The sequence below is a fragment of the Terrapene carolina genome, unplaced genomic scaffold, assembly GCF_002925995.2.
Source record: "Terrapene carolina triunguis isolate 2854851 unplaced genomic scaffold, T_m_triunguis-2.0 Scaffold113, whole genome shotgun sequence".
NCBI lineage: Eukaryota > Metazoa > Chordata > Testudines > Emydidae > Terrapene > Terrapene triunguis.
In genome coordinates, this window is record NW_020664464.1 from 17,841,889 (window position 1) to 17,865,362 (window position 23,474).

General features: G+C 43.8%; 1 protein-coding gene across 2 annotated transcripts in view; it reads right to left on the reverse strand.

Moving 5' to 3' along the window:
• Positions 1-22,746, reverse strand: part of UBQLN1 (ubiquilin 1) — a 37,303-nt gene extending 14,557 nt beyond the window's left edge. For both annotated transcript variants that reach the window (XM_024218139.1, XM_024218138.1), the window contains exons 1-5: positions 22,398-22,746; positions 7,981-8,132; positions 2,564-2,682; positions 1,075-1,337; positions 15-173 (exon numbers count right to left, since the gene is read on the reverse strand). In XM_024218139.1, the coding sequence (XP_024073907.1) occupies positions 15-173; positions 1,075-1,337; positions 2,564-2,682; positions 7,981-8,132; positions 22,398-22,559 (855 nt within the window). In that variant the 5' untranslated portion in view covers positions 22,560-22,746. The remainder of the gene's footprint in view (positions 1-14; positions 174-1,074; positions 1,338-2,563; positions 2,683-7,980; positions 8,133-22,397) is intronic.
• Positions 22,747-23,474: the final 728 nt, after the last annotated feature.

Genomic DNA, 23,474 nt, shown 5'->3' on the forward strand with positions numbered 1-23,474 from the left:
TACCCATTTCTCACCTGCTCTTGGGCTGCATTCAACATTGGCTCCTGAATATCTGTGTACATGCGTCGCAAGGCATTGTATCCACCTGGGATACTCTCAAGGTTGCTCAAGGCTCGGTCTTGGTTTCTCATCATTTCCTGCATCATTGCAGGGTTTCTCGCAAGTTCTAGTGTCTAAGTAAGTGGAACATTTAATCTGTATTAGTAAAAAATACATTCTAAAGTGAAAGTAATCTGAAGCAGTGTCTCAATTATAACAGCTATTTATAGATTATCCAACCTGCTGCAGTTTAGTTTGAACTGCTGTTAGAGCTAGAGCAAGAATTTTTCTTGTTGGAATCATTAGAAAGTTAAGTCAACTGAATTTTCATTAGCCATTTTGTCAAAATTGTAAAATGTTGAAAGTTTAGTTATATAGCATTGATACATTCATACTGTTTATATGGTACTGGACAGGAAAGAGGAAGGAAGACACAAAGTTATGTCCAAGTTCATTTCTATTCAAACAGAATTAGTGAATTTACTATTGTTTCAACTCAGAAATAGAGTATGCTGCTTCCAAATAGGAACCACTAGAAATAAATACCTGGTTTCTCAAATCCACAGTATCCATTAGTTTGTGTCTTAAAAGCCTCTACAGTGTAGACGTATACCAGCAGCTTTCAACTGCATTTAAAATCTGACTGAAGTACTAAAAGTTAGATTAAAGCAGTGTTGGTTTTTTTGGCAAGTACATTATTGGCTGTATAACAACTCTCCTTTCTCAATGAAAATAGGAGATCTGAAGTGCACACAAGTTCTGTCCTAGTTTAACTTCAGAAAATTAAGTTATGTAATCCTGAAATACTCTCCAGGGAATGTTATAGATTATTTAACATTAAAGACAACACACTGAACTATTTCAGACATTAGTGACTAGAAAAAAAAATCAACAGTATTTGCCTAGAGTAGCATTCTATGAGTTTTCCTTTTTGATCCTAAATTTCTCAGCAATACTTCAAACACTCAAGTCAGCATATTTAATTTTATTAAAGAATTTTAAAGTTTATTAATTTACAGAGAACTTTCAACATACTTGTCTCATTATATCTGGATTATTAAGCATGTGACTGATCTCTGGATTTCGCTGTATCAATTGCTGCATTTGAGGATTGGCCATAATTAACTGCCTCATCAGGTCAGGATTTGAAAGCATGCTCTGAACAAAGGGATTTTCCATTATCTGAACCATCATTTCCGGGTTGGACATGAGCTGTCGCTGCATCTGACTTTGTAACTCTGAAAAGTTAGATGTATTCAGGCCCAGGCTACTCAGACCTGCAAGTCCTCCAAGGCCACCTTAAGAGGGGAGGGGGGGGGGGGGGAAAGAGAAAAAAAATTTGAACTTTCTGCTTTTAGTACATTTCTAAATCAATTTAATCCAGACAACTTTTCTTAAATACAAAATACTTTAATGTATCACCCAAATTTCCAGACAAGGCGAAACAGTGGGAATTCCATCCTTCCTAGACACTAAAGAGTCCTTTCTCCAATGTCTATTGTTTAATAATGAATACATTTAGCTGACAACCAATACTTTGGATAATACATACATGTCATTACCACTCTAGTAATGTTGATGTCTGTGTCCCCAAGATTTCAAAAATTTCTCCCTTTTAAATCATGCAACATCTCAAGAGTATATTTGCAGAAGGAGTCACTTAAAATTTAACTGAGAGTAAGTAAAAGATAGCATTACAACACAGTATATTTTCCTTTTATTGTGATAAAACAGAACTCTTCCCAGTTCCTAATGCATCAGGTACTAAAAATAAGGTAAAATAGTTTTCTACAATCTTCACACTGCCTAAATTGCATAACTTCAAACTGACTCCCAAATTGTGGCAACCAAAATCACTTGTGAAATTTGAGCCACTTTAAACCCATAACAGCAAATGCTTACTAAGTTTAACTTTTTTATTCTATTCATTTTTCAGAAAATGAAATGAGATAGAGGGCCTGAATCACCAGTGCTTAGTCTGGTGTGGGTAGCAGGAGAAAAACCACTTCTCAACTGCAGAACAGGAGCCTGTCTGTTCTTGGGAAATGTATGCTCTGGAAGAGAAGATAAGATAGAGCTATTAGGCCCAGTGATTCAATTTGGTCAGAGAAGTAGGTGGGTAGGTAGCTTGTAGGTGGGGTAGCAGTTTTGTCACTGTTGTTCACAATCTGGTTGACACAAGGGTCCCAATTTCTGCAGTGCCCTCACTCCTTGGACCAATCCAGATACACTGTAGAGCATGCACAGCTCACAGGCAGCTCTATAATTTTCACATTACCAGTAATGCTGGAATGAAACACCAGCTGCACCTTGCTATTTGTTTATGTGCCATATATGAAGCAGCAGCATACGTGGAATACTCCTATGCAAGATTTTCCACAGAGGACGATTTCAAGGAAATAAGATTCCTACGATAGAATGCAGAAATTAAACCCTTTCCTCTAAATGTCTGGCACATGGGCTGTAACAACTAAGGGAAGGGCAGTGTTCTTAACCCACAAAGTTAGCAGACAAAGAATCGTACCCAAACCGAAAGGGCTGCTGTTTGTTGAGGCTGGTGTGGAGGTACTACTATTGCTTGATGTCGATGTGGTAGAAGTATTCCCTGTGGTGTTCGTTTGCTGTACTGGATGATCTTGTGATCTGAAAAATAAAGTTAAAACTATAAACCACTTTATTGAGGCAATTTAAAAGATTTCCGGAACGATCCAGAGACAATTTAGCATGAAATAACCAGAATATAAATTACGACTATTCTCATATAGTGTGTCAATACCATTATTTAAATATGGACACCAAGTAATCTGGCTTTTTTTTTTTTTTTTTTTTTTTTAACATGCTTTGGGTATTTCTATTTTCTGCCCAACTGGATATTAAACTCATATCCCCCACCCAGACAAAAACCAGAATCTCAAGATTCTCCAGGACAATCTCTAAAAGGAAAGATTTAAACTCAAATAGGGTTAAAAAGATGATTGTGTATGTTTTATCATTCCAAATTGATGTTTTCACTGAGATCCCAAAACCCACCCCTCACTGCGCTGGAACCATGAGTAGGATTTCAGCCAGTCACTGAAGCAATGAACACAGTAACCACAGCCATTATTTCTGATAAGTTTCAGCTGTTTTCTGAGCAATAGCAGGTACCAATCCATTTCCCTTCCCATTGTTATCCTGCCCAAACATTGGAAGTAAATTGAGAGAGACAAAACCATCCAGACATCCAAATTATCTGACAGTGCAAAGTAAAACCCTGTCCTACCTAACCATTTCTAGCTGGAGCACTGTGGCAATTCCAATCTGGTGAATGCCAATTGTGGATACAACTGTAAACAGTCTACAGACCAATACAAACAAAATAGAGTCATTTCGGGTTCCAAGTGTTGTAACATGTACTGCACACTACTGTCTATTCAAAGTTAGAACTCTTCAGAAAATGGGAGCACAATTATGTAAACCTAGCTAAGTTTATGACCAAGTCTGTTCCCAAACTTAGTCATGGCAGATTTCTCATTTTCAGTGTCAGGATAGCAGTCCTGCACTTGATGGATCAGCTCAGCTTTGGACAGGTCAATCTGTCCTTTGCTGAAATTATCTGGACCAGTCCCAAAAATGTGAACACACTGACTCACAGGAAATTAGACAGGCGATAGCCTCACTTCTAACAGTACAAACCCCATGTCCAGAACATCGGTATGAAGTTGTTCCTGAAGAAACCAAGTTGGTACAGGGAGGGACTCAACATTTGGACATACACGCATTTCAAAGCCCATTCCTAATTGCAGATTTGTCCCTGGACTGTCACCAGGCCTGTGAAACCCAGAGGTTGGTTATCAGGGCCGGCTCCAGGCACCAGCTGAGCAAGCAGGTGCTTGGGGCGGCCAAGGGGAAGGGGCGGCACGTCGGGCTCTTCGGCAGCAATTCGGCGGAGGGTCCCTTGGTCCCTCTTGGAGGGAAGGACCTGCCGCCAAAGAAGAAAGCAGCGCGCTGGAGCTGCCGCGGATCGCAATGGCGGCTTTTTTTTTTTCCTCCCCTCCGCCGTTTGGGGTGGCAAAAACCCTGGAGCCAGCCCTGTTGGTTATTATCCTACAGTCCCTGCAATGCTTGCTCTCAACTGGGATACTGGGGGTCTGCTGAGGTTGTCTTGTGCCATGTATACCACAATTTCATCCATAAAATCCAGCTTTCATGTCAGCTCAGATCATGCTATTTTCTGGCTGACAAATCCTAGCCACCAGAATGGTGATATCTTGGATCCTATCATGGCATAGGAATGCTTGCAGTTGAACTGTGTTTTGCAGGGCTTTTATGTACTCCATGTATTGGCTAAGGACAAGTTAAGATTTTAATAGCTTAAGCATAAACCAGAGCAATGCGAACATACTGGTGGTGAGTATGAAGACATCCTCCAAAGCAGGATCCTTGATCAGCCATTCATCCAAATAGAGCAACATGTACTCCCAAACTCTGCAAGCAGGCATTTAGTGAGAAGAATATAGCACTGATGTCAGGCCAGAGAAAACTGCTATTCCTACAATCTGAGATACTCAACGTGCTATGGAAGAACCACTCATCCATGAGATCCAGAGCATAGTCAGTTGCCTTCTCCTAGAAGCATGATGGTTCACAAGGTGACTACAATAAATTCTTCCTTGACTAATTATGATTCTGTTCTGAGATCCGGCATAGGCCTTTTGTCTCTGACTCATAAAATACCTGGAATTCACACTTGTTCACAAGCCAAAAGAGATTGGTTCTTCCGTAGCATATCTTCCTGATAAAACAGTGCCCAAGTGCTTTCCAGGGACAGAGGCAGACATGTAATTCGGAGGGTTTTCTGAAAGCCTAATCACGTAGCCCCAAACAGGACTGTAGTGAGTCAGTGTGGCTCCCCGTCACCCCGGAGAGGGAAGAGCCCATCCGGAGGCCACAGTGGGCGGAGCCAGGGAGCCCTGAGCCCGCCCCTCAGAGGGTCAGGCAGCAACCCGGAAGCATAAAGGCTGGCCCTCAGAACTCAGTCAGGCCCCAGCCGCCAAAGAGACCAGATGTCTCCAGCCTAGCTCAGGGTGGGGAAACCTCCGCGACCCAGGGCGGCCGCCAAGAGCTGCTGGGCCTGCCCTGCGCCCGCTACCCCGAGGAGCTGCCGGGCCTGCCCTGCGCCCGCTACCCCGAGGAGTTGCCGGACTTGCCGAACGAACCCATGGTCCAGGACCCCCCCGAGGCCAACACCAGCCCCCAGGTAGGCCCAGAGGGGGAGAGTGGAAGTAGCCCGGGGGCAGCCGACCCCAGTCTGGCTGCAGCATTACCAGAGCCTATGTCAGTGTGTTGCGGCCAGGATCCCCACTGACAGCAGCGAGTTTCCGCCGCTGCTAGGGCCCCGGGCTGGGACACAGTGGAGCGGGAAGGCCTGCGTCCCCCCTGCCACCCACAGGTTGGGTGGCATTCTCCCCCTCTCCCAGGCCTGTTGTGGCTTAGGTTATACTGTTGCTCAGCCCTGACTGAGGGCCTGAGCGCCTGTCCCAGCATTTGTTGCCCCGCCCTGACCGAGGGCCCAGGCTGAAATACCTTTTACTGTTGCTCAGCCCCGACTGGGGGTCTGAGCCCTGACATAACATTGGTGTCCGCTCGAAGCTAGGGTCGGGCTTATCGTGCCTCTCAGGACAGCAAGGACCGCCGGGGAAACACTGCCGCCAGACGGAGTGCCCAGCCCCGGTGGATAGTGAGTCGGTGTGGCTCCCCGTCGCCCCGGAGAGGGTCGAGCCCCGGCAAACTCTTGTACACGGACCCATGTCTGATGTGACGAAGGTCACCAGATAGTAAGAGACTCAGCCGGGCTACAGCAAGTGGTACACTGACTGTATGCATTGATGTCTCTTTACACTCCTTTGGTTTTTTGACAATTGTTCAGAGGGAGCTTAGGATCCTTGGCTTCTGCTGCCATCGAAGCTGACCACCACCTACAGGGCATACAGATCTCTCCTGCAAAGGCAATCAATCTGAAAACCAACCTGAAGGGGAACTTTTCCCAAATTTTTCCTTTTTTTCCCCACTTTTGAGGGCCGCTCCAGAACATCTCACTGTGCCCTGTCTCTCCTTTGTCTTCTGCATAGCTATCTCCACTTATTCCACTAACAGGTTCTCTCCAACATAAGGAGTCTCCTTGGTCTTTCAATAGACCTAACGGTGGAACCCACAGTCCTCCAGCCAAATGGACCTATGGATATCCACCGATGGTAGGAGCCTCACCACCATCAAAAGCCGTTCACGTTAGCTCTCCATTCCAGTCTACATCCTCATACATATTTCTTGATGGAAACCTCAACTTCAAGAGTGATGGCTCTGGACACTTTAAAGGTGAAGCTACCCCACTAGAGGACACTGGGTTTATGCTCACTCAGGAGGTGCTGATAGTGTTTTGGTATTCATTAGCTTTTGCCATCTTGGTCTTTTGCTTTAATTTTTTTTACTCTTCAAAGCACTCCAGCCCAGCCTTGTACAAGATACACAGGAGTGCCCTTGGAAAAGGTGAGACTGGAAATCTTTCACCTAGCCACGTGCGGCCAGGAGTGGGAACCCTGGATCACATCCCCTCAGCTGCTTCTGCTGCAGTTTGCTGTTGCAGAAGGTAAGGAACATCCCCGGAGCACCGCTTACATGCACCCTGGACAACTGCAATGGAACTGCCCTCCGTTGCACAAAAGGCCTGTGAAAGCAGCCATATGCTTGTATGATTAGACAACATTAAATTGTCTTGGCTAAAGAAAATATGATTTGCAGTTTGTACAAAGTGGAGGTGGTTAGCAGTTGGGGGAAGGCCTTGAAAAATGGTATGCTTAGTTGAAAATACTGGGCTTGGAATGTGGCTTAACTGGAAAAACTGGACATGAAAGGTAACTGATAAAACAGGTGAAAAGTCTTGAAGAAGCCACCCCAATCATCAGGGGTGGTTCTACATGGCTTTAACAAAAAAATAAATTCATAAAGCAGTGACTAGAGTCACATAGGTTCTGATACATAAAGTATAAAAGGTTCATTACTAGTACCTGCTGTCCAGTTGAAGCCAGCCAATGTGGGTTTGAACGTCCTCAGTCTAGTCCTGTAGTAAGTACCTGAACAATGCTTATAACTGCATGTTACTGTATGGGTATGATTGCTTAGGCATTTAAGGCCCATTTGGAGTAGCTGTATAAATAGCATTCGGCCTTTGAATTTAATAAAGGAATTTAAGATTAAACTGGTGTCCTGGTGATACCTGTATTATCAATAAAAATAATTCCAATAGGGCTTCTGCTCTATACTTGGAGATTGACTTAAAGGTAAACAATACAGCTGATGTGTTCATCTTTTGCAGATATTTTTCTGCCATTTGGGCATGGTTTGAAGTTGCTAAGCAGGCTGCCTTCATCCTGGAGAGGTGAAAACTGAAAAACCTTAGAAGATATAGGGCAACAAACAATGCTGGTGTTCAGCACTCACGTGCCAGGATTGAGTGCCCAAAGAACAGAAATAGTTTGTTTTTTACTATTAGCAACCTAAACCCATCTACAAGGGAGGAACATGGCAAACAATACTCATGAAAAGAGCACTGTGACTATAGAGGTCCAGCTCCTGCAAGGAGTTTTCACTGACTGAAGTCAAGAAGGAGCTGACTGGAAAGTTCTAAGTGTAGTGGTGAAGTTCAGAAGGTGGCACATGACTGCCAAGAGAGGAGGATGACACTCACACTATCCTGCTATTGCAGCATTTAGTGAACAAAAAATTTCCAAGAGTTCGGAGATTTCCACCTATGTTTTTGCAAGGGACCTCAGGACCAGGAGTAAGAATATTGTTTTTTAGCCAGACCTAGTAATTGCACAACAAGAGTTGTCTAATTTGGAAACGAGAATGTTTATTTGGTTTCTTACAGCTAAAGAACAGAAGACAGCTTATCAGCAAAGTTACCTGTTTTGTGTTTTGATGACCAGGTGAACAGTGAGTCCATCGTGAATCCCATGCTGGGTCAGAGTATCTTGATCTTTTAAAATTTTTCCAGCAAATATTAATACAAGTTGATCGGTGTGGGACTTGAAACGCTTAGAGATTTCTTCCTTAAACTAGATATTGGAAAGAAAAAGTTAATGTGATTATGTGTAAATCAGTGCATTAAGTATTCTATTTTAAATAACTTTTGAGATTTGGTGAAGTTATTTTGCGCATGTTTACTATTATGTTTCAAGTTTATACAATATATGCCCCCTTTATTAAATGCTCCCTCAGCTTTTTATTTTTGACAATGACGGTGAAGTCAGATCATTCCTATTTGTACATTCAAAACAGTACGTCAATCAATAGTGTTAGAAAATGATTAACTTTCAATAGTTTCCTGCAACAGCCTCATATACAACAAAAGCTTAAATGTCAAGGAATGAGAAAAAAAGATTTTGGTTATCTTTTTCAATTATAGCTTTTCTCATATAATTTTGTATAGGTGTATATGTAAGAGGTGTAACTCTTATTAACACCTGTAACAGATGTAAGTATTTGAAAACAGCATTTTCACACTGAGTAAAACCCATTTTTGACAATGTAGTATTAACATAATGTTAGGCTTGTTACAACCTCCCAAAAGGAAGCATTTCCAGTGTTCTTATATCATCGCCATGTACTGAAATGGGGTCAAATTCCTGTAGTCAAAGCACATATAAGAGAACCATAGCTAAGCTGAGCTAATGCTACCATGGCCATCTAACTCGATTTTCTTGCTCTTATGGCGGTTATACAGCACATTATTTTGAAATACTTCTGTCTAGTGTATCATTTCACCACTTAACTTCTGTACATGATACTATGCATTAGCTTTACAGGACTGGTGTGTTATTTACAAAGTTATGGAAAGCAGTTGTTGTGACAGATATAGCAATTTCCTGCATATCCTTGGGAGATCTTAAGTTTAGGTATCTTTGAGGTCCATTGTATGAAATGCAAAGTTTATATATTATTGTGGGACAGGACTGAATGTAACCTGGGGGAGAGAGACAAGAGGATGTGATGTGATGCCTGGGATTTCAAAAGACTCTATGCCAGACAAGAATGGACTTTTGCTTTAATAAGTGTTAAATGGATTTCCTGGGGAATACCTAGGGAGAGGTTAATGCAAATTCCCCACCTCTGTTTAGAAAAGTATGGCTTGCTGGGAATATCACAGTATTGGCAAGGAACAGGAGGGAGAGAAACGTAGATATCTGCCCAAGAGAGGTGACAACTGAAGGGCTGGGAGCCCAGAGTGGGTGCCCTTGGTGGACCACAGAGGGGGGAAATACAGGTGCAATTGCCCTGAACTGGGACAGCTGTTGCATATGCTTTTACTTGTCTTAAGTTTGTATTCTTATCACCAGAAAAAAAATTATAGAACACATTTAAAGAAATCAGTCAAAAGAACAGGCATGATTCAGTGGAACTGATAATGAAATGCAACTTTTTCAACATCCAGATCACTAGTTCTAATTAGCAGTGACCAAAGTTTGTTTCCCTCCAATGACTATGTTGTGGCTTCAACCTAGTTGTACTGAACATACCTCCACCACAAAACAAACAAACAAAAAACATACAACCAATAGCACCAAAGCCATCTTTTGTTTGCAGTCTCAGAAAACAGAATGACAAGGCAAGCTAACTATTTTGCTCTCTGCCCTCCAGAGGTGATCCTTGCAGGCCATGGGGCTGAGCGGCTCAGCCCGCTGCCGGTCTGGGGTCCTGGCCCTGCCCACATAGAGTGGGTACCTACCTTCTCCCTGGTTCGAGCCCATTCTCTTCCTCTCTCTCTGCACTGAGCTGAGGGTGGGAGTGCACTGAGCACAGGGCTGGGGGGTGAAGGAGCAGGCTGGGGGTTGAGGTGTAGGGTCTGGCCAGGAGCTAGAATGAAAGAGGGGGCTCAGGGTTGGGGCAGAAGGCTTGGGTGTGGAGTGCTTACCTGGGTAGCTCCCATTTGGTGCGAGGGGTGCAGGTGGGAATGTGGTGGTGGTGGGGCGGTGCAGGAGCTCCCATTTGGTGCTCAGGGTGGAGGGTGGGATGTGGGGTGTGCAAGACTCAGGGCATGGGGTGTGTGAAGGCTGGGTATGTGTGGGGGTGCAGGAGTCAGGGCAGAGGTCTGGGAGCATCTGACGGGGGTGCACAAGTCGGGGCATGGGGAGGCTGGGTATGTGTGGGGGGCTTGAGTCAGGACTGGGGTTGTGGGGGGGTGCTGGGGTCAGGGCAGAGGGCTGGGTGTGTGTGAGGGGGGTGCAGGGGTCAGGGCAGGGGCTTGGGGGGGGTAAGGCAGCAGGATGGGAGTTGGGACTCCTGGGCTTCGGGAAAGGGCTGGTGTCTGACGCTCGGGGGAGGAGTACTGGGAGCGAGGACTCTGGATTCCTACGTTTCCAACTGGGCTCTAGTTGTTCCAGAGGGTGGGGGGGCAGACGGCGACTAGGGCTCCAGACTCCTGGGTTCTGCCCTCAATGCCGGACGGGAGCGAGGTCCAGTGATCTGGGGTGGGGAAAGAGGCGCGATCCAGCTATTCCCAGGGTCCAGCAGGTGGCAAGCCGCAGCCCCTGGGCTCAGGTTCAGGCTGTGGGATGCGGCCTGCCCCAGTACAGAGCCGAGCTCATCCCGGCACCGGGGCTCCAATCCCAGGGCTGCCTGCCAGGGTCCCGGCCGCCGGCCGCCGGCCCCCCGGCAGGCAGCAGCGTGCCATTAAAAATCGGCTTGCGTGCCCTCTTTGGCACGTGTGCCATAGGTTGCCGACCCCTGGTATAAACATAGAAAGTGACAGTACCTACTCCAAAGAGTTTGCAATCTGACCCAAAAAAAAAAGACAAGACAAAAGATGGATGAGACAAACAAGAAGGTAGTGTTGTGGCAGTGAAGGCAAGAAAACTCCGTGCCTACACAAAGCTTTATTAAGTCAATAGAGCTCTTCACACGTGGAACTCATTTCAGGATGAGGGTCTAAAATAAATTATGGCTCAGAATTTTCTTTTTTAGGGGGCTTTTTAACCTTAATTGACCTTGATGGCTACTTCCTGGTCAAAAGACACATTTTAGATACTGCTATTTACACATGCTGATTTGTCATAAAAACAGTAGTGACTGCTAAAACATTGTTTAGTTACAGCTTTAAAGCTGAAGAAAAAACTATTAAAGTTGCAATAAATGAAAATTAGTATTAACTTTAAATTTAATCTTAAATCAAGTCTAATTTGATATGAACCAATTTCTAGAAGGAAATATTCATTCAAGAGGTCAAGATATTGAACAATTTGTGGGAGATTATATAACTACACGCTATCTAGTGCCATCAATATACTGGCATCGAAAGCAGCACCACTCCCTTCTCTCTGCCCAGACATATCTATGGTTTTCAGATGACCCAAAAAAAAGAAATACAAAAGGTGGGAGACTATGCCAGTGGTGAAAATGCTAACAGCCCCTGACAATCTAGTGCACAAACAATTCCTATATGACATACCACGGCCCTGGAATTGGTCAAGCAATCTCTTCTGCCTAGTTAGTAAAACTATTCTGAACTGTGAGCCATTCTGGCAACCTAGTGGATTGCATCATGCAGCTCACTGCACAAAGATCATCTGCATTTGCAATAGTCGCAATTATATGCTTATGCAAAATGGAAATACAGTATCCCTCTTTTTAGAATTTAATCTGTTAACACAATAGGAAGCCCTAGAAACACTGAAGAAAATCCAAGCCATCACTTGTGATTTTCAGCAATAGTTTTTCTGGCTGGTGAAAGGAAGCCAAGAATACCCAAGCCCACAGCTAATAGATTGCCAGTTTACAATGCACTTGAACACCCAACCAACCCACCCACCCACCAAAACAGAACACAAGTTGAACAATGGGTACTCTAGAAACCAATTTTCAGTACAGGTGACTTCTAATCTTCCATTCCTGAACAAAGTTACTGTTTTTCATTAGCTTCTCAATGTCCAACGCAACTGCCAATATAATAAACCCTTCTCAAGCAGGTTCTACACTAGAATTTGGCACAAAGGAGCTGCTGGTTGCACCTTTTAGCCAGGCACAATGGACAAATAATCATTCATTCTTCTGAATCTCAGTATTTGAAATGGTACATTATGAGATACTTTTCAAAGTATGTTTGTGAAGGAGGACATTTAAAAAAAAAAAAAAATCAGAAAAACATTATTCTAGGGAAAATTAAAAAATGAAAACCTGAGCTGCCTTTCCACAGCCCCATATGGTAAGCCAAACAGTCTGCTGACTCACGGTAAGCAAAAAACAGCAGCTGTGGATGCATTAGGGCCCATTCATGTGCCTGACTGAAGACAAAGAGTGTTGTGAAATAAAAGGAATAAAACCAAGGGAATAAAAATAACCAGAAAGACCACTCCCCATTTCCAACCAATCGTGGCCTAGCCTGACAGATACCTATACAACTCATAACTATTAGCTATTATAGCAAAGATTTTCAAAGAGGCCTCGAGAATTAGATACCCAACTCCCATGAAAACTGGGCACCAAACACCTTTTGGCCCCATTGAAAATGCCAGCCTACAACTTTATATATCTAAACAAGAAAGTGAAAGCTGCTCGCTCTTCCAAGCACAGGACTTTTGTTTTGAACAGTGAAATACAGGCAGTCTCACACTATAGGAGAGACTGTCCAGGCTTTGTAGCTGGGTGAAAGAGTTACAACAAGATTTATGTTCCTAAAAGTCATTTAAAGTGCAGTTCTATTTCAAAGATTGACACCACCTTACTCAGAGCTGCTCCCTGTTATGTTCCAAGTCATATATGTAACAACAAATAAGTTTTCACTATTATTTATTCCTATTAAAAATAGAGGCAACACAGCTAAAAGAATTAGCTGGATTGCATTCAGGCCTGGTCTACACTACGTTAGGTCGACCTAATTATGTCAGTGTACATACCACAGCCTTGCTCCCATCGATGTAAATGCCATAGTACACTGACATAACTCCACCTCCACAAGACACCCAGGGCTTATTTCAGTGTATTTGGGGCGATGCAACGTCTCTGTAGACATTCTGTTACTTACACGTACTGGCTGCCATTCTTGTCAATTTCACCGTTCCGCTGGCACCAGGATTCTCAGCTCCCTGCTGGGAATGGTGCAACCAACTGGACACCAGATGTGGATCTCCCCGCTGTTAGCCTGGCTGCCCTCCCCCGCCCCCAGGCTCTCAGCTCCTCACTGGAGCATGGCTGTACCCGACAGGGAGCTCCGCGCCCAGAGTCTGGTCAGCTGCCATGCTTCGGGTGGAGAGCGGAGAGCTAAGAAGCCAGGTATGGCTGCCCTGTTCCCCAAAGGGAGCCCAGGAGGAGGAGGGGAGCCCAGCTCATGGCAGGATGCTGCGCGCAGAACTGAGAGCCCCGGCTGTCAGCCCCCACACTGCCCCTCATAAGTGGGTGAAAACACTCCAAGTGAAGGTGCACACCACCGACAGAAGAAGGGCAGTGCGGACATGAACCACTGCAGTAATTACCACTACAGTGGCTGTAAATCAACCTAACATAGATCAGCTTAAGTTTATAGTGTAGCCATGCCCTCTGTCTTACACAAAGGAACCAATATTCTACTTGATGGTCCAAATACCTCAATTAAATCTGTGCAACCCCATAAAATCTGCAGAATTGTCATTTCTTGTGATTAGAGAGAGCAGGAAAGAATCTCTCTTTCAATTCCTTGGCTGAATTTGTAGGATTGTCAGTTTAAAAAAAAATTACTAGTGAGGCAGTGTAGTCTGGTGGAAAGAGCACTGGACTGGGACCCAAGAGATTCTAATCCCAACTCTACTGCTGGTCACTATTGGGCAAGCCACTTCAACTCCGTGCCTCAATTTCACCATCTGTAAAATAGGGATAATTATACTCACCTCCTTTGTAAAGTGGTTTGAGATCAAGTGACAAAGAGCACTATATTCCTATAAACTGAGAAAAATGATCTGGAACTAGATCGCTAGAAAGTTAACATGGAATCCCATTATGCCTATCACCTTTTTAAGGAGAACAACATTTCGAGAACCCAGCCAACTATCCTTTTTTAGCATACGAGTGCTACAAAGGTGTTAAATTTAAACTTGCCAGAGCTAGACAGTTTAGCGACATTCTCACCGAGAAAACTAAATGAGTTCAAGTTCTACTGCTCATAAAACAGCAAGTGTTTGCTTGAGAAAAAATACACACTGCATCTACAGGTTAGTTTTTCCACCTAATTTATAGTATCAGAGGGGTAGCCGTGTTAGTCTGAATCTGTAAAAAGCAACAGAGGGTCCTGTGTCACCTTTAAGACTAACAGAAGTATTGGGAGCACAAGCTTTCGTGGGTAAGAACCTCACTTCTTCAGATGCAAGTCCTTGCATCTGAAGAAGTGAGGTTCTTACCCACGAAAGCTTATGCTCCCAATACTTCTGTTAGTCTTAAAGGTGACACAGGACCCTCTGTTGCTTTTTACCTAATTTATAATTAGGCATTACAGAACCAAAAACATAGTAACATACAAAGAAAAGCTAGTAGGTTTATTTTAGGCAACACCAGTGCTATCTTAAAAGGGATTTTATTAAAGTTCAACTAACCTTATCTTCTTAACGTCTGACATAACTTTTTATTAGACTGCTTTGTTTCTGCTACTAAAAGTAATATTTCTTTGGTATGGTAAATTTTAGTGATAAGGAACATAAATTATCAACTCCATCAACAAGGGCAGGTCCAAACAAATAATTTTTCCTCCCTCCCAGCACACAATCCTTAATACTTTAGAATGTGGTCCAAGATCTCACCTATCCAAATCAAGTATCTGACCACCCACTGCCATTCTGTCAATGATTCCTCTGCAACCAAGTATTTCATTGATTAGTTTTTCCTTGTGGACTGAATTCATAACAGTATTTAGAGCAGCCTTTCAAAGTTCTGCTTTCCCAACAGACCCAGGGTGAATGAATTTTTTAAAAAAACCCATCAAGATAGGGCAGAAAATTAGATTTTGTGCTTTGGTTTATAAACTTTCATGACAATTCTGATTTACAGAAAACAGTGATGGAGCACAGGCAATTTACTTCATTTGGAATTATCACTCAAAAATCATATTTGATTACAAGAGACTTCAAACCTTTATTCTTACAGTTGTTTGATGCTTAACTATTTGACTGTCAATCATTTATCAGAAAAATGTTGGCAAAATTCTTGATTGTATAAAGTTTTTTTTTTTTTTTTTTAAATATGGCACTATTTCTACCTTATCCAGGTTTTGGAGGAAAGTAAATACATATTTTTAAAAAAGTCACCATTACCAAACCAAACAGTACGTTTTTGTTGTTCTTGAACAGCTTTTAAATCAAGTTTCCAGAATGTGGGAGAAAGAATTCAAGTTATGAAGTGCTGAATAATTCATCCCTGCAGTGTTTGTTTGTTTTTTAAGAAAAAGAAATGCATGAAGAGTTGATGATTTGCAAGGATGAGTCAGTTCACATGAGTTGGCTGTGAGTTTGATGGATTTTAACGTGTAGTTTAGGGAATAGAAGAAAAGAACTCAAATTTGTACTCTGTTTTTGAAACTTTTATGCACTCAGATGCTTAACTAGAAACAATCAAACAGATCACACTATCAATAGCTAGAGAGAGCAGTAAGTCTGACTATTATGTAACTTCAGTAGTTTTGAGAGTGAACCTAGGTTGATGAAAGCCACACCTACTGTGGACTGTGAGAAAAATCACTGAGAAAGGATTGGTTTACACTAGTTTACAGGAATTGAAAGCAAATTGCACACATCAGGAATATGAAAATATGGTGCCAACATTTGTTCCATTTCATATATATAGTTTTATAATTACGTTAACACTGTTCAACATCAGGCCTTAATACGTTGAATGTGGCTAAGCTGTAATTGTGGGAACCAATAACAATTTTGAATTGTATGATTTATGCATTTAAACGTTCAACCATAGTGTTCCATGAACAGCTTTTTTCCTTTGGGTGTTTTAAAGAGAAAGAGAAAAGTAATGCACAAATAGCCATCTTTTTATCATGCAGAACTCCAGAATAAGCTATACGTGTGCATGTACGCTTGTAAAAAGGCACTCCAGCAGCATTTTAAAATTGAGTACAGTGTAACGTGAACGGCACATTATTTTAAAATATGTGGCATCTTATTTTTAATCTATTGGAAATTACTCCAAACATATCAAACGCACTTCAAAGAGGACAAGAAACACTCCATGGCAAGGCTGAAATTTAAAAAAGGAATCATGAGAGCACAGAAATACTTGAAATTTTTTTCTGTGGTTCGATAATTTAAGTTGCATTGTACTAACCTTACCAAGAGAAGATTTACCTGTGAGCTTAGGACAAACATGAAAAATTTCAGTCCTGAGGGTAATTTTTTGTAAGAGTTATAAGCACTTAAATACAGGATCCTAAAATAAGAGTGCCTTGACAACTACAAACAATCTATAGAATATTTCTATGTATGTTTGGAGCATTTTAATATGTAAGTGGACTGTTTGCATACACGTTAAAAAGATAAAGCAGGCTGCATTTTTCTGCCACGGGACTGTAGTATTTACAAAATAATGCATGACTTGACATTTTGGGATTTTTGTGTATGCGTATGGAAACACTGAACCAACTACACTCAGAACCTTGAACATTGCCAACTTCAACCCTGGATTGCATGAAATGCTAACAGAGAGCATGAGCTCAGGAACACAAAGAAGCACATCAGTGAATGCCCAGTGAGCTTTAACTCTTCCAAGGTAAACTGCCTAAAAATGAAAAGAGTAAAGTTGTTTAAGTTGGTTGATTCCAACATCTTTTACCATTCAAACACAGTTTAAGACATACACTACAAATAGGAGGAGAGATTATTTAAGGAACAAAAGGCCCTTAAAATGACTTCCTCTTCCCCACCTTACCCACTTTTGCCCTCTTCCCTAGGACCTCTCCTAAAACATCTTTTTTTAAAACAATCTAAGTGAAAAAGAACTAACTAAATTATCCCCTTGAATACAAGAACATTCTGGAATGTGCATTTTCTGGAAGAGCAGTCAGCATGCTCCTATATCTGTGATTGATTCTTCAAACAAAAGATGAAATATCTAGCCAAATAATTTACCTAGTCTGGAGTCAGCAGGTTTACAGCTATTCCTCATCCCTCAATATACTACAAATCTTTGTACAGTTGTGCAAGTTTAGTAGTAGACCCATTTCAAAAACAGTGAAGATATAGGCCCCAGTCCTTGGGTCAGGCCCACCTGTGCTCAGCACAGAAACTAAAGGAGCTGGGAAAGAGAAAGGTGGCTATATTCCACCTTTACGGTCAACTAGGCTGCCTACAGCTTATTTGGGTTTTGATGCAAGTTAGAGCAGTCTACATGCTGCTCTAATCTATAGCACGGCTGTAATGGTCCCCAAGAGGCTGTTGTGGCATCCAGGGATCACCAGAGCACAAGAACACTCTACATACATTCCCTCCTTGCTTAAATGCACCCTACACGGGGGCTTTGTCTACACTGGCAATTAAACGATAAAACTTTTGTCTTTTAGAGGTGTTAAGAAAAAACAACATACCCCAAAAGACAAAAGTTTTGCCAACAAGTGCCAGTGTGAACAGCGCTTTATCGGCAGGAGCGCTCTCCTGCCGACAAAGCTAACCCCACTCGTCGGGGGTGGAAGTTTTTTGTCAGGAGACGAGCTGACAAACAGCGGCTACACTGCACAACTTTTAGCGGCATGGTTGTAGCAATACAGCCATGTTGCGAAAAGCTGTGTAGTGTAGACAGTCTGGATCTTGCATGTACATTCTAATTCACCAAAGAGTGTCACGTTAGGTGTCATAAAAGCTGGTGTCACGCTGGTCATCACTATCATTGTGAAATGCATGTATGAATGTTGTGTAAGGAGTTATTTATATACAAGGCTACGTTTTCGTCACACATTTTTAGTAAAAGTCATGGACAGGTCACGGTCAATAAACCAAAATTTATGGAAGCTCATGGCCCAACCCTGACTTTCACTAAAAATATCCCTGACAAACTGGGCAGCTGCGGGGAGTCCCCACCACCTGCCCTGGGCAGCTGCGGGACCCTCTGATGCCCCCAGCTGGACAGCTGCAGGTGCCCCCACCAGTGTAGCGGCTGGGGACTGCAGGGGGGAGGGGCCTGGCTGGGAGCTCCAGCCCCAGGGCAGAAAATGTCACAGAGGTCAATGGAAGTCACGGATTCTGTGACATAATCGTAGCCGTATTTGTATACACTGAAAATTATGTTCTGAAACATCTGTTGTCCAGGGACTGGCTACCAGTAAAAATGAAAAACAGGTTTTCTGTCAGAGAAAAAATGTTTACATAGCTGACTGTTTACATGTAAATTAAGAATTGTATGTTTCACAATGGGTCTCCTCCTACCAGTCTGAAACGAATGCTAATAAAGGACTATGGAAAAACTTCAGAGAGAAAAGTAATAGAAGAAGCAAACAGAGGAGGAAAGGCAGGAATATCAAAGGTTTCTCTGCTGTAATTGGGGGACAAAGACGACACCCTGTTATCCCTCACCTAGGAAGTAAGTGGACAGTGAATTTGCTTCATGAAAGTGGGATCTCAACCCACTTGGCTTGGTTGAAAACACTGGAGAGAACTTCGGGTGAGAATCTTCAGATAAGAGGATAACTTGATAGTTAAGTTTAGTTTCTAAAAAGCATGTTATGATTTTGTTTTCTGTGTAACCATTTGTATTCTTATCATGGTAACTTGAATCTTTGTTCTTTGATTATAAACTTATTCTTGTTTTCACTATAGATATATCTAAGTGTTGTGGTGCTAAGCACAGTGGTGAAAGAAAGTTGAAGCTTACAAGCTCGTCTGTACTGTTTCTTTGGGAACAGCAGACCTGGTAATTCGATGAGTGTTAGCGGATAAGGGGCTGGACACATTGCAGGAAATGCTCTAAGGGTGGGGGTTAGTGTGTGCCTATCACTCGCTACCTGTACAGACAGAGCAAGGCCTGTGGAGGCCTGGAAGTCAGTGCTTGTGCTACCAAAGGCTGGTGGTTTCAGGGAACTGATCCACCACACCGCAAGCACAAACAAGACTTCCTCACACTAAGGGCAGTTGATGGTGAGGTGTCTCACAACCCTGGGTGCTGTCACACTGTTCTATTCCGGAACTCGCTGTGCAGTAAACTTTTCTTAAAATGAACTTCAAAAATAAAGTCTCAACTGACTAAGGGATTATGCTAGTTACAGATATACAGTTTAAGGTGAACTGAAAGGCTATTGTATCTGCCCACACAAGTTCAGACCCTCACCTTATTTCTATGTTTTTCCTGCAGCTATGGAGGACATCATTGTCCCTGCCTACACTAGCAAAAGGACCCATTGCTGACTATGTGTCAGCAACAGATGCAGCTGAACTGGTGTTCAAAACTATTTGGTCCTGTCTATACTTGAAATTAATCCATTTTTAGCACTGGTTCAACTACATCCATTGCTGACAGTGAGCATCGACAACAGGTTAATATGATTGTACAGCAAGAGCTGCTAATATCTGAAGTATTACAGGAACTTCAAACCTTACATCTTCTCAGATGTTAGCAGGGGCATCAACTATTGCAGAGATGAAATCCTGGCCCCACTGACGTCTATGGTAGCATTTGCCATTGATTTCAATGGGGCCAGCATTTCACCCAAGGTCTTATCAGGTAAAAGCAGGATCTAATTTTAACTAATTTGCTTAAGTATTTGCAATTTATGTATATATATTCTATAAATCACCTGAAGTCCAAAACTTGTGTTTATTTTTGGAAACTATTTCATTTCTCTATTAACTAGTTTATAACAATTCCAATTTTTAGACAGCTGTCTACTAGCAGAGAGTGCATCTCCATTAAAATATCACATTTTTAAAAAGTAGTCAATTTATATATCTATTGTACCTGTATTTCATATATAGATCCAAGGAATGATATTTAATGATAAAAAGTCAAGCACAAGTACATTGGTCTACCCAGATACTTATAATGAACCCATTACTATAGTACCTAAGCGGGGCTTGGAAAATCCATTTGCAAGTGTAAAGCTTTTCATGGCAAGTGAGAGACCTAAATTAGTTCCTATACAGAATATAAGAACTCTGAAAAACAAATTTCCAGATGTAAAATGATGCGGAGTTGTTATTTGTAGCCCACAAACAGCGAAATGCTCAAAGCCATATAGGAGAAAAGAGACATATTGCCTATTAATTTCAGCGAAAGATTTGTCTACATCCCTGAAATGGCTTTGAATATCTCAGCTCTAATGTCAAAAGTTGCAAAGTTTTGGCAAAAGAGTGAAATAAGACTAATCAGTTTCACTACTGCTATTCAGAACTCTGAGGTCAAGGGGGAAATGAAAAAATTGTCAGTTTCACACAGCTGCTGCTTAAGAAAGCAGCCAGAAGTATCAAAGCACACTGGAATTTTGCCTAGGTAAGAAAAGTCCAAAAATGAAGCTTGCGAGCAGCGTAGCAAAGAGCCTACCCCACTGCAGCAGTCGGGAGGCTCTGGAGAAGCTAAGGGTATGTCTACACTGGAAATGTTACAGCAGCATAGCTGCAGCTGTGCTGCTGCAGTGTAGACAAATATTACAGAGATGGAAGGGGTTCTTCCATTGCTGTAGTAAATCCAACTCTGAGGAGCATTAGTTAGGTTGACAGAAGAATTCTTGTCAACCTAGCAGTTTCTACACCAGGGTTTAAGTCCTCTTAATTACATCGCACAGGGAATTAAATTTTTCACAACTCTGAAAGATGTAGTTAAGCTGACCTAACTCTGTAGCATAGACAATCCCTAATAGGCAAAGCCGCCAAGAGGAAAACTGTAATGAAAATTCTGGCCTAGTAGCCAGAAACTGATCTAAAAAAACAAAATCAAATTCCTGAGCAGGGCCCAAAGGGAATGCCTTGGTAGAAATTTCAACATCTTACCCCTTCCTAGTAGCACCAAGAGACTGTGCTTCTAACCAGATTGTTGATTCTAGGTCTTGCTACTGGAGCTCCCATCTTGTCCTTTATATCCTTATCTGGCTAGGAAGTTATGACCTTCAGCCAGTAGGCAGCTGGTAAAATTTTCTACACACTGAGCGTGTTCCAAAACACCTAGTTGCAAAGGCTTAGAACAGAAGGCTACTGCTTTGGTTGAAGTCATTATGGAGGTAAATTTAAGTTGCATACATTGAATGCTCCGGTGATGCACAAAAATTAAGCGCTTTTTAATAAGAGCATGAAACAAGCTCTCATGGGCAACATTTATTTGGGTTTTGTAGCTCTGTTAGTGTGGCAAAGTCTGTATCATTCACTGGCAGGAAAACTTCTACTCTACAGCTAGTTGCTTTACAGTTTAACTGTTAATATCCTATGATATGCAGCCACAGAACTTCAGGGTTCTCCTAAGCTAAACAGAATCAGTCCTGGTCCATACTTGGATGGAAGGTCTCCAAAGAAAGACTTAAGTATCAGGAAATGGTTTACTTCAATAGGTCCTGTTCTTCCCTATGAACCCAAGGTGCAAAGGAACAAATTGATTTTCATTAGAATACAGAAAAAGACCCTAACAGCTCATGATCGTTAGACAATACCATTGGAGAAACTACTGTGTAATGGCACCAGCACATTCCCTCCCAGCTATGGCTGCATCTCACTGGCAGCATCCTTATCAATATAATTTTAAGTGGTAAGACTCTTTTTAGGGTAAAGACATCACGTGTACACACCCTAACTAAACTACACGCTGTACCCCTTTCTTTAGCCACGAGGACTGTCAGGTGAAGGCTGTTACTATCCTTTTTCATCATCAACCTCCGCCTGACTGGTAACCCATGCAATATGCGTGTCAGTTCGAGGCCCAGTCTCCCGCTGTTAGCACCGCTCAGATGGCTGGGCTCAGGCTCAGCTCACAGTATGAGAGCTAAAGCCACTCATCTCCTCTCGCCGACGGGACTACAGAGGCAAGCGCTGAGGACTCGCTGCCCGTGGGCGAGTCGGCCCCAGCGGCTCGTGACGCGGCTGGTAGCAGCGCTAACCGTACTATAGCGGGCGATACTCAGGGCCAGGGCAGGCAGCGGCAGCGCACAGAATAACACAGCGGGACGCTGCTTCGTCACCCGGCAGGGCTCTGGCTTGGCTAGGAGGCCCCCGCACTGCGGCTGGGCTCGGCTGAGGGAGAGCGCTGCCAACCTCAGCCTCTCCCCAAGGGAGCGGGACGGCTGTGGCTCCCCAGGCCTCGGAAACTCAGTCGGGAGCAGGAAGCTGCGCCGCCTCGCCCACCTCCCCCCCGTCGCTGCTACCGGCGCGGCCTCCCGGGCCCGCCCCCCTCACCTGCCGCACGTTGCTGGTCTCGGATACCGCGAACTCCTCCTTCTCTTTGGGGGTTTTCACGGTGACTTTGATGATCCGCGGCTCCGAGGAGGCGGCGCCTCCCGGGGCGGGGGAGTCCGGGGGGCTGCGGGCCCCGGGGGGGCTCTCTCCGCTCTCGGCCATGGCGGGGGAGGGGGCCGCTTACTCGAGGTCTCGCTCGCTCTCGCCGCGCGGGGCACGCTACGTAAACCCGGCCCCTCACCGCCGCTGCCTCTCGCGCGCCGACACCGGGAAACACTCGCAACACTCTCACTCCCGGAGAGTTAAACGGAAACAACCCATCTCAGGCGCGGCGCACACTGATGACGTTGCGAATGAGGGAAGTTACTAGAAAGGGATGTTGTCTCGCCTGGCGTGGAGCACACAGGTCAGCCTAGTGCGCATGTGCAACGGGTGTTGCGCAGTGCGCACGCGCAGTATCGACTTGCTGGCAGAGCGCAAGCATAATACCGACCGAAGGCTCTAGCTTAGCCGCCGTGAGACTCCTTCCGGTTTGCATGCATAACCAGTGCGCCTGCGTATGTCACCTGACCGGGCTACAGCGATGGTGCGTGCGTTCGCTTTGCCTAGTGCGCATGTGCGGCCTTCTGCCTTCCGCTTGAGCGTCTGAGAGCGAGTCCTCAGTAGTTCCTGACCGTCTTGGTTCGAACCCAGGGGAGTCCCGCCCCCCTCTCTCCTAGTGCTCCGCTGTCACCGGGTGGGGACGGAGGGTCCGTGGTGCCCCCAGGCCACTCCCAGCGCAGCACGTGCAGTGTTCACGGTGCCCAGGACTGACTGGTTCATTGCTGAGGCTTCTGAAGCAACCAGGCGACCTAGTTTCACTCTGCAACTTGCATGGTGCACAGCAAGGGGCCACATGATAGCTGCGCTCCAGGCCGTGTGGGTAGGCCTCATGCCCGACTCGGGCACAAGTAAGGTTAAGCACCAAGTACAGCCCACCCGCCCCAATGAGAGAAAATCTGCGTCCCCTTTATGTAGAGCAGCTAGGTCATGGTGTCATGCATCTCACCTGACACATGCATGTTGCAGCTTTGTCAC